Below are 12,515 nucleotides of genomic sequence, written 5' to 3'. Positions count from 1 at the left end.
GAGGTCTCAAGGTTGGCGAGTACTGTCGCAAGTGTTTTGTGATTTTGTCAAGTCGAGTCTCAAGTCATCAAATTGATGACTCGAGTCCAACTCACGTGACTCGAGTCCACACCTCTGCCTGTCACGTTCATTACTGTGGGGGAGACTTCTGAAGCAATTGGAGACAGGACTCAGAGAGAGACGAGGAGAGCTGGAGCTTTGATGGCAAACACTGACGGTTTATTTGGAGCTTCGGCCGGAGAATTCACAAAACATGTCACGGGCCACGAGTTGACCACACGGTTGAGATGCCACAATCAATTCTGAAGAACCCTCCTATAGCTTGAGGTTTTCACTAGTTCAGAGTGTAATAATCAGCATTCTTCAATAGATAGACTAAACAGCTGAGGACACTGAATCACAGTTGTTGTCGCTTATGGCTCGGGGTCATCTACACCCCGAGGAGGATGTGTTCCAGGTGTCCCACAACAATAACTATCTCTGACAGAGAGTTGCCCAGTCATAAACTGGTGACATCAACAATATGCTAGGGCAGCCCCTCCTTATGGGAGGTAACGGCTGCTCAAGGTCAGCTGCGTCAGAGGGCGAAGGAGGACATGCAGGGCGAATTATTCCCCAACAATTACCCTAGGCTACAAAGTGTGATGTCACTTGTTTTGTGAGAACAGAGATTTGACTAATAATATGCATTATGCATTTCACACAAGTCTAAAATACAACCAGGCAAATCAAACAACTGCCCTAGGCCTCAAACTCCATGAGACCATTCAAGCCCCCGGTTCAGTGCATGTCCATTTGTTGTAGTTATTAAATACTTGCCAATTTGTTGAGGATGCTGCATCATTTGATCCGTGGCCATAACTTTTTGAAGGGCACTGTGTCAGAATCTTCCTAAAATACTTTTGCTATTATTATCGTTTGTTCTGTGTTGACACAGGTGCACGCTCCTTGAAAACATAGGGATATTGAAATTCTCTTAGTAACTGACACACAACATAATTGGGGCTAGGTAGCCATATCCGATTATAGTAGATGGGATGGACCTATCAGATAGGCCTGATAGGTATCACTGCCAATAATAACACTATTAAGCACATTGGTGTATTGGTCAGATGTGTTTATAATAACCAGTTCAATTAATTTTAGCTTACAAAAATATGGTTCCATTGAATTTTATTCTTATTCACGCTCAATCCCCGCTGTAGCGTCCCCCTTTGATTCCGACCTCAGGACCATTTACCCGTGTCATCCCTTCTGTCTCCCCCTTTCAAATCTGGCTCTATAATTAAGGCACTGGTGGCCAAAAGAATATTCTTTAAAAAAAGACACCTTAGCGTGTCTTAGTGCGAGAGGACAGGTGTTACTAATAAAATTAACGATGGCTCTGTGTAAGTGTCACAGTAAGCCATGACAGTGTGACAGTGAGCCAGCATGCAGAATACTACGACCCTTAAAATGTGGTCCACATTTAATTTAGCCTTGTTAATTCTTATTATATGCACCTCTGCTATTCCTACCGAGACATGACATGACAAAAAAAACAGTCTTGTGTAATCGTGAGTGGGCTACAGATTTAAATTGGACTGCTACTGGGTATTGAAACCTAGAGTTAAGGTAATTGAATATTTATTGTGATAGTAAAACACGAGTACTGTTTGGTTTGGAGGATGTACATAATATACTCTGCTGCAGTGGTGGAATTAGATTTTTATTTAAGTAAAAATAAAAATAAATAGATTGTCCAAACACTTAATGACAAGTAAAATACTGCAGTGAGAATGGTACTAAAGTACAATTATTTAAGATACTATGAGAATAGATCGGAAATCTTAATATTTGAAATGCTGGTAAATAGCAAATTGGCTGTCAGTTAATGTTCCGTCAAAGCACTCATTGTTTTAAGTGTATTTTATGTTTATGTGTTGCCGCATAAAACATCCTAATTTAAACGTTTTTAATAGGGTCTGTGTGTAAAAAACAGAATTAACTGAAGCTGTAAAATAAATGTAGTAAAGTAAAAATCTAATAATAATGGGATATCAAAACAGCAATCCCCTCACAGATTAATCCGGCATTGACTACGCAAATATTTGACTTACACTGATTACAAGATCATTTAGTTACCTGCGCATCTGAGGCTATGTTTTTTTTTTGGCTGTAGGATTACAGGAAACCGCAGTTTAGATTTTCACAAAACTTGGTTGAAGGGTACAACATGGGCCAAAGAAAAAATCCATTACATTTGTATTATAGTCCCAAATTTCCTTAAGATTAGCAGAAAAACCAAATAAAGAAATAGGTTTGCATTCATTTGTACAGAACTTTATAAAAAAACAGCTTAGCCAATTCTGTCTGGTCCTTCAAATCTAATTGTTCTGATTCTTGAACCACTTTCACAACGTTAAAATCCCATAATATAAACACTATGTTATGTTTCACAGCTTTCATATAAGTGTCTTACTGTAGCATGTAAAGGTTAACCCCCACCCCCCCACACACACATTGACTCACCATCTGGCTGCTAGTATGCCGGTTAAGCTCAGCTAGCTGTGGAAAGTCATTATGTCAACTGAGTCACCTCCAGAAAAGGTTATATAATCTGGTATTATATACTGACCTCATAAAAAGAAACCTGAGCCGCTGTCAATCATACTGTTGGCATGATAATTACAAAGTAGCTATTAGTTTGAATTACCGCCGTATAGTGGAATAATAAAGCCTGTTTTATTACCTGGAAGATTGGAATAATAAAGCCGTAGGGATGAAAATGACTGTGCCGTTTGGCTTCAGAGAAATTCTTATTTATCCACAAAGTCACAATAATGCTGACTGCGTGTACTGCATGCAACTAGTTGTGAATTCAGCTGCGAGGTGTATTTTATCCCAGCCCTTTATTTCCGTGGGGGGAATCAGAGTCGGGAGGTAAGGAAATACAAACTCAAATAAGAAGCTGTAATGTTATCAGAGGCCATGAGCCATAACCGCGATAATATCTATCTTTCCCTGCCGAGGTAGCGTAACTCGATAGAGGCAATACATTGTCGGCCATATACGCGCTGATGCACACAGGTACACATCAAACACCTTATATTAAGTCTGTCAGAGGGAGAGGGAGAAGGGAGGGAGGGAGGGAGATGTAGAAACAAGACAATGTTCGACATAAACACATTCAGACAGAGAAGAAGCTGATGGATGGATGGGACCAGACAGGATTGAGTGAAGAACTAGATGAATTATGCATCGCCATTAATACATTCAAATATACATGCTTTAGATTTTGTATGCATGTAACGTATGTAGAAGTGATGGAAAAAAATAGATAGTCTGTGCAATGCAGCTAGAACCATCCATTCATCTCATCTTGTGTCTGAGTGTCTGCACTCGGCTTTTCAATTATCCAGGAGCCGCACCTTTTTCTTCTTCTCCCTGCCGGTGAATTAGCATGAGGGGGAAACTCAAGTGGGTAATGGAATTCCGTGTGCCATCGCTCCATTACAAAATAAGAGCCTGATTGGTTGTCAATCCGATCTCCAGGGGATGGAGACGGAAGTGTGGATACGTGTGTTAGCAGGAGAGGGTATCTGGAGCACCCTTTGGGGGAAGTTTTATGAAGACTATTATCACCAAGAAAAGGGATTTTATTTGGATCTTAAACACAACTATAACATTTTGACTGCTGATGGGATTTTCAGAGGGAAATTTAAAGCGCTTTAACACCTTTCAAAGTGAACTTCATTTGAATAATCTCTGTTCAACTTGAAATGCTCAAAGCAACCGAGTAATAAACAAGACACTACAATGAGGAAAAGGGTAGAGTTCAAACAAAAGCAGCTCTGTTTCGAAGAGCTTAAATGTCATGTTATTCATTAACTAGCAAGCCGCGTTTTCATTAGAATGACTTTCAGTGCTGGAATAAGTACGATTTTATACTTGAGAGAAGTAGCTAAAATATTCTGTTAATAGTAAAAGTCCAATTTCCAACTTCCTTAACACAAATAACAATGACTGTTACATTTGAAGGGCACATGGTAGTCAGTACTATACTACTAATCGGTAGTTAAAGTATCTACAGTATAATGGAATATACGTAGGGGTATAAATTAGCAGAAAATGGTAAGTAAGTACCTCAAATGTATTCCTAAATAAAGTACTTTGAAGCTGTACTTTCAGCTCTGCCTCACTTGCAACTTGTCACCTACAACGTCTTTCAGAGGAGTGAGTTTGTCTGGGGTCACTGCAAACGGTACCACTCTACTGAAGTGTTCAAACAATGTCAGAGAGAGAAGATAGGGTCTTTCTGGAGGCGGAGGCCCCTAGTGTTGTTTCATGTAATCAAACATAGACCGGGACTTTGGATTTTTCAACACACTGGTGGATAAAATGGATGATACGCAAGTCACAAGGTTGTGTCTTCAAAGAAATTACAGGCTTCTGATCAGTTTCTCCTGAAAACACTGTCAGTCATGACAAATCAACCTTAAAGAGAACATATTATGCTCCTTTACTGGTCCATATTGTTATTGCCTTCCTCTACTGGGACATGTTTACATATACTTTAATGTAAAAGTGCTTTCGTTTTCAACTGTTTCTCATAGGAGGGCTAGCTGGCCAACTGTGTTGTGATTGGTCATCTGCTTAGAGATGTCCCAACCCTTAGCCTATCACGTACCAGTGTTGGAGTGCTAGCCAATAGAAGTAGAGTATAACATACTGATGTCAAACCCCAACATTCCTAAAAGAGCCTCTTTGATAAAATTCACTATCGTTAGTGTCTTAAAAAAAGAAAAGAAAAGTTTTTCATGATGCTGTCGAGATGAGATTCTTAAGGATTTCTCTCTGTGTGTAATTGTGTGTTTGTGTGTGTCTTGGGTAATCTTCACCTGCAGTCATCTGCAGTCCCTAGTGAGAGAGTCTGTGAATCACCACCGGCACATCTAGCTCACGGCTTAAGAGTCTTTCTGTCATGGATTTAAGCTCACACACACACACACACACACACACACACACACACACACACACACACACACACACACACAAATCACTGTTCTATTGCAACAACCCCTTTTAATTTATCTTCAAGTCACCTGTGATACAAACATCTTTGATATTCGTTCTCCACGCAGCTTTAGGTTGTTATTTTAGCATTACATTCAGATTTTCTTTCACTATATGCAACATGAAACACAAGCAATGTCCCCGTCCTTTCTTTGTACGCTCCGCATTAAAACTGAGGAGAAACGCAATGAGTTCCGAGATAAAATAGCAGCGAAATGTCACGCTCACCTCCGCAAATTACCCCAAATTACCCCTCGGATTTCTAACCAAGCACGCAGTTGTTCTTTTGCAGTTAAAATGTAAACACTACAATCAGCATTTTAATTCATGATTGCCAAACAAGCCGTGAGCTAATCACGGGGAGGAGGGAAAGAAGATAATGAAGAAAGCAACACAAAAAAATAGAGGCTGAATAAGAAGGGAGGCAGTGATTAGGTCTTGCCTCTTAATGTGTTGCTTCGTGTTTAAGAAAATGCTTTCTACGGTCTTTTTTTATCTGTCAGAATACACTCTAAGCATGAGATACTCAAGACTAAGTCAAGGTCAGTGAAAGACATTCATAATCACCCTTTGAAATGTTATAAAAAAGGCCAGAATGCAACTTATAAATTAGTATAAAGCTTCCTTTGTGTTGTCTCTAAGAGGCCATTTACTCAACTATCAAAATACTATAGTTTTCCTATATCTAGACTTTAATGTGGCAATGTTCAAGTAGTAACCTAATAATTACAAAGGCTAAGGTAATGGCCCTGAGCCTGATGAGACCTTTGGGTAGACATATATCCAGAATGGACAGGCGTAACGCTTTTAACCTTTTCTCCCAGATTCATTACGAAACGAGAAACCCTGACAGCAAAGACCTGACGCCTGTCGTTAGGAGTTATTATCTGATGACATTTCAGCGACGCCTGGGACATCTGCTCATTTTATAACACTCTAGAAAGTTGTACACATACAAAGTTGTTTTATCTTAGAATACAATACTGTGTTAAACTTCCAAGAGATTCAATATACCCACGTCCACGGAACTGGAGAGGCGTATTCTCACACGAGGAAAATGATAATAAAAAATATTGGAAGTTAGGTCAAGCAGTGGTTCATTTTCCTTGAGATGTAACCAAATCCAACAGTCTCACGGCTAAATGTTCACTCAAGGTCTAATACATATTTACTGTTCACCTGTGGCAATTTTCTTCATTTGCTTCCAGTTTGATAGTGGGGTAATTGTGGGAAAAATGGAGCCTCAGAGTTTCCTGATTTTTGCCAACTATTCTACAGTTTAAGGGTACAATAACTGTTAATAATAAATGAAACTCACTTTTTTTGTACACCCTTGGCTCCTAATAAATCATTTGAAATATTAGCAGTGCTTTGTTAACCAAAGAAAACCCCCACTGTGTTCAGAACATGCTGTTACTCTGAATGAATTGGCAAAAACTCCAGTTGCTTTTTTCTAATAATAATTTCCTTAACGCCATGAGACCGGAGGAATGAAGACATTCCTACGACTTGCAGCCAAATTATAAAATATACCCTGCTTGGCTAGCTGTGCCGGGATATCTTAAAAAAAGCTTGAATTAAAAATACCTTTTCCTTCCTTTAGGAGTTCCTGCAATTACTCACTCGGTCTGAGACGCAGAGGGGCGTTTCCCACATTGCTACATCTTCATCATTTTCTATCCAACACCCTCTATCACCTATGCACACACACACACTTTATCTCTCTATAGTGTAAAGGCAGCTCCAAACTGCTTGTTGTTGGCCCTCATCTTTGCAGAGCAGATGGCTGCTTTCTGCACCACATGGCCAGCACTCAGGAGATGAGGGGAGCTCTTTAACAAGAAAAGTACTTTCAATCTGCTTTAGCAACTGTAGCTCCTCCTCATCATCACATCTTTTTTTCGCATGGCGTCAGCAGCAACTCTTATCCCACCCCCCCATACTACCCCCAGCCACCGCTGCCTCTTCATCCCCCCCAACGGCACTGATTTGCCCGCTCTGCATTCATCTAGCTACTGTTGATGATTATTTAAATACTTAATGCTTATGTAAACAAGTCAAACACAAGGTCGCCGAGTGAGATTATTAAGATGCTGCACGGACTGGCCAAGAATTCCAACTCGAAGTCCCCCCCCCCAGTTTTCTATCATGTTTCTCCAACATGTGGGAACACGCTGCATATGTATGGAGAGCCGCATTCATTATTCATGCTGGGAGTCAGTTCGAATGTGGTGAAGAAGAAGGGTTTTTTTTCTAGGAGAGGATGGTGAGCAGAGGCTTATAGCAGGGGGAGTAAGTTATCACATTTTTTTTCTTTTCTATTATGGATCTGCACCGTTTGTATAATTCAGTTTGAGTATTATGGGCTCAGTCTGGCCAGAATACTGCAATACATAAACCTTGAGGAATGATTGAATGCTGGAAAGTGTGAGTGCTTCTGGATCATTCATTGTAATTTACAGGAGATAAAATGGATATAAAACTGTTGATAATTAGTTTGAGTCACATGTTGCCTGAATCTAATTGAATAAATCACCTAAGTAGAGTGATACTGTATGTTGGTAAGAGATCCAGAAATTGGTCCAACTTTTTTTCGGGGAAATGTGCAAACACTTTGAAAAACAAATGGCTGAAACTAGGGCTGAACGATTAATCGATTTTAAATCGAAATCTGAAATGATGCGATTATCAAATCGCAAAGCCTGCAATTTTTTTTAACATTTTTTTTTTTCTTGTATGTCAGTCATCCACACCAATCAGAAGTGCTGTGCTCCACATGTAGCAGCAATTGTTAACAAATCAGAAGTGGCCCATGATAGAAGGTGATAGACAGAATGATCCAATCACCTGCCAAGTATTTTTGAAAGTGCCTGCCCTTTCCAAATAAACGCATTGCATTTTACAATAAACGTCCGTTGGGTCGCTTAAAAACAAATATCGCAAATCGAATCGCAATCGCAATATTTGTCAGAAAAATCGCAATTAGATTTTTTCCCAAAATCGTGCAGCCCTAGCTGAAATGTAAGCTCCTATATACACTTGTCCGGTTTTCTATATGGCCGGAATTTGGAAATATTAACAGTCAAAGGTCTTTTGTAAACCCTGCCATAAACCGTAAATTGGTATATGGAGAACACTCCCTGTGGAAGGCTCAACTAGTTGAGCTTCACATGACAATCTAGAGGAATTTATTAAAATATGGCAACTAGTTTAGTTCAGAGTAGTCCCTTCTGTAATATGGAATCTACAATAGCGATCCCTAGTCATTTGAAAGTATTTGTGTCGGTACGGTAGTTGTGACTGTGCTCGAAGTATGTGTAAATGTTTCCAGAAACTGAAACATAATAAAAAAAGATGTACTTACGATGTGGAGCATGATGTAGTCACCCAGACGTGGGGCGCTGTCGATGCGGACGAGGATTCCGTCTTTGATGGTCGTGCTGAAGCCCACCGCCAGTCGGTCCGTCCGCGTGCTTGGCCTCTCATTGTTGGGCCACGTGTATGTGATCAGACCCCCTCCTTTACCGAAGATATAGGTGGTGCCAGCTGTATAACACAAGAAGAAAAAAAGGTCAGGAATGTAATTTATTCTAGGGCAAAGAGATACAGATACCAGGCTAAAATCCAATACAGGGAAGTACACACGTTCTGTAAAAAGCAACAAGGGAGCAGAGTGTTGTCGCCTACAAGGCACTTGTCTGACAAAATAGATCCAAACCTCCAATAAATCAGCTGTAATTCCTTTACAGCTAGTTTGCCACTGCTCCAATGCAATTGTGTCCAGTTTTATTTTAGTTTTCTAATGGTATTCAGGCACCGCCACCTTTTGGGTAGAAGTCAGCAGTTCCCCTGGCACCATCTATGACCTATCCAGCTCTTAAATATAGCCCCTTCCCAGGGAATAACAGCCAGTATGGCCAGAATTGGATAAGTCTCCCAATCCTCATGTATTATATATGAGACATGCAACCAAAGAACAAAGGCAGCAGAAGAAAGAAGAGAAGGGGTGGGAAAGGAAAAAAATCGAAGACCTTCGTCGAGCTTATTTGACAAATGCAGTTTAGAAAAAACAGGTCCACAGCCAAGAGAAACTCACTAGAATAAAGATTTTTGTTGTGACAGTCACTGAGCAGATTTGCATCATATTATAGGCTCTGATTGGAAAAAGCTTGGCCCTGAGACACGGAAAATAATGCGAAAGTCTGCGAAAGTTGTCCTTGTTCTCTCTATCATCACGTGGACGGAGATAAAAAAAAAGGGAAATGTTTCATTCTTTGGTTGCAGGGCGGGATTCAATTCTAACTTCTGAATGTTCCCCAAGGAGCATCAGAATTAAAGCGCTGAATCCTTGAGCAGCTTAGCCATCTTGTCCACATTTAGGCAAAGATAATCAAGAGATCAAAGGCAGTAGACCCACAGCAGAAAGACTGGTTGGTGAATCAATATGGGAGAGGAGACAGACTCCTGTGGCCTAGAGGTACTGGAAAGCATTTGGCCCACCTCAGAAGCTGACGAGGGTTCCTAATGAAGTCAAGGTATGAATTCATTTTTCTACACCATGCCTCTGCAATCTTTTCTTCCACATCGCCTCTCTCCCTCTGTCTCCCCTCCCTGTCATTCCTATTTTTTCATTCACTTCCTCTCTAAGTCACCTGAACATCTGTTTGGCCTTGTGATGGGTGCCCAGCTGTCTCACTGTTTCCCCCCACATAGCAGCCAACAATCTGCTCTGTGGTCCATAATACCCTGGAGACCGAAGGAACATATGGATGAGAAGGAGAGAGAAGGGAGGGAGGGAGTCTATCGACCAGAAGAGTGTATTTATTTGCCTCCGGGCACACAAACAGGTCTGCATTTTACACAGCGCAGGTGCCAGCAAATGCAATCCACCAACTAAGGTCGTCTATGTTACGGGATGAATACCTGAATAAGTGAAGCATCCCGAGCCTCAAACAACTGCCTGGCTTCTTGTAACTAATAACCCTACATGGCTGGTTTACCACGGACGCCTCCCCTTTGAGAATTCCTTTTTTTTTCTCGGAGAGGAACAATAAAATCCCTGCTCTCAATGACATTGCAGCTGATGTTTGCGTCATGTAACACCTCAAATAGCTCATTTCTTCCATGGAAAGCAAGGCGCTGAGAGAGCAGCCTGCAGCCAGGTTGCACCGGATCTAGCCCTGCTGTCTCAAAGTTTCTTCTTGCCAAAAGAGTTCAGGCAGACTTGGGATCAGCTTCCCCGGCAAACGAGAAAACTTCGCCTATCTCATCTAACACACACTCTTTTTTTCTGGAGGGGATGATGATGATGAGCAACAAAGATACAAGCACCCCGGGGAGCCAATTATCACGTTGAAGAAATTTGCTCAGTGTTTCAAGAAGACAATGTTCGGCATGAAACGCACACAGACGGCCACACGCACATCGGCAGACGCACACACACACACACGCACACCGGTGGGCTGACGAAGGCACATTGTGAAGTATATAAGTGCGCAAACACGTGTGCAGACTCAAACACTCGCTGCCTTCTCGCATAGATCACACAAGTGGGTGATTATTACAGAGTACAGAGAAGAGAGAACCCGAGAACGCCGAAATGTTGCAAGTATCCATGAAAACCTGCTAGGCCCAGACTGCACATCCTGTATTTTCACACAGCGAGGAAGTCCACTGCATATCAATTAACTCTCTCATTGTGTGAAGCAAAGTGTGGCATCATTGCCGATACTCATCTGATGTGAACGGAGAAAAACAAGTGAATGGATGGTTAGCAAGGCTTAACTCTCATGGTCTAGAGTTTCATTTGAATAAGTTCACTTGAGACAAAAGGGCTTTTCCATGCAAGGGAGATTTTTCCACTCTTAGTGGAAGTTGAAAATAATTGGATGAAAGTGGATAAGCATTGGAATGTTTTAGCATGCATACTCTCAAATACTTTCACTTACGACTCCTTGGGTATTAACCTGGCCAGTGACGGCGCACACACAATAGTCTTTTCGAGGTTTGCGCATTACAAATAAATCTAAATGCAAAAAGCTTGTTCTTCATTAAAATAAAATGAACCAACAAGTTCAGTTGTTTGGAAGATGTATGTAGTCTACATTAGTAAGATGATCTCACATTAGCAAAAACGTTTTAAAATGTGCATGTAATTAAAAACAAAACACAAGGGGGCTGCAAAAAAGAATGTCATTCATTGTCTGGAAAATAACTTGCTTCATTACTAAAATAAACCATAATGTAGGAGGATATCAGTGTTCCAATTTAAAGGTGGGGTAGGTAAGTTTGAGAAACCGGCTCGAGATACACTTGTTGTTATATTCCATGGAATGCTCTTAACTTCCCGATAGCAATGAATACCTTAAGTGCTTTGACAAAAAATCCATACAAAAATGTCATCTGTGGAAGCCGTAGTACTGTAAAAAGCACGACCAATCATTTTAGCCGGCCTGGCTAAAATAACTGGATGGCCTACCTGCCTGTCAGCCTTCCATCTGTGCACAAACTTATCTCGTGCCCTCATTGGTCATGTGCGCATTTGTGTGTGTTGGAGAAGGGGCTCTGTAAGGAAGTGGCAGATTTTTTCCGGCTGTGTATTTTCAAATACTAGCGCACTCGAGCTGGTTTCTCCAAAATTACCTACCCCACCTTTAATGGGTATTGTGCTTTTTTGTTTAATGTTTACCATTATCTGCTTGGGTTTAACAAAGAATTTGATACAGTACAACAGCTAACATTTTTATCGAACCAAATCCAAACAGGTTAAAAGTTATACTTAAAGCAGTACAAATGTTCTTTAATGGTAATGTGGAAATCCTCTTCTAGGTTTGTATTCTTGTGCAGACTTTTTATGTGCTCTCGTGGTCATTCTTGGCAATCTCCCAGAGATGGACACTGACAACTTAAACAGCAGACATGAACAGCAACATGCATGGCCTTCAAAGCTACGATGCCCCGGTGTAAAGCCAACCCCAGGGGGATAATATCATCAAAGGAATCAAATCTACAAACAGATTACTCCACAAGATGTTATTTTTGGTGGATCAGAGGGGGACTTTCATCTCCATATTTGAATAATGCAATCTTGCAATGGCTAGTGGGTATTGGAGGGAGGCCATTTGAAATCTAAACATATGGGTGCTCTATTGATTGTGAGTGAAAGAGATATAAACAACACTCTTTGTTACAAATACAAGGAAATACTCCAATATGGACCTTTAAAGCTACGGTGTTAGTTTTGAAATAAAGGCTTTGTGCTAATGCATTGCTCTCCACTGTTGTGATTCATTGCCTTGGCTGTGGGCCTCCGTTTAGAGACAAACTGCAGATGAGAGACTAGGTCAGAGCCTTGGCCTCTATTTCGCAGAGGTCCCCTGAGGCGTGGGAGTGCAGACAGAAGGTCAGGACACCTGTCTGCAGAACAGAACTATGTGCTGTCCTTCAGGCCCACCCCACGT

General features: G+C 41.0%; 1 protein-coding gene across 3 annotated transcripts in view; it reads right to left on the bottom strand.

Moving 5' to 3' along the window:
* LOC104941225 (neurexin-3b-beta-like) overlaps positions 1–12,515 on the bottom strand; it is a 122,041-nt gene that overhangs the window by 73,804 nt on the left and 35,722 nt on the right. For all 3 annotated transcript variants that reach the window (XM_010766291.1, XM_010766294.1, XM_010766292.1), the window contains exon 2: positions 8,420–8,601. In XM_010766291.1, coding sequence (XP_010764593.1) covers positions 8,420–8,601 — 182 coding nt within the window. The remainder of the gene's footprint in view (positions 1–8,419; positions 8,602–12,515) is intronic.

This window comes from Notothenia coriiceps, unplaced genomic scaffold (genome assembly GCF_000735185.1).
Source record: "Notothenia coriiceps isolate Sejong01 unplaced genomic scaffold, NC01 NC01_scaffold00003275, whole genome shotgun sequence".
Classification (NCBI taxonomy): Eukaryota; Metazoa; Chordata; class Actinopteri; order Perciformes; family Nototheniidae; genus Notothenia; species Notothenia coriiceps.
Note: the sequence above shows the minus strand (reverse complement) of the source record. Positions and strands in the feature narration are given on the sequence as shown.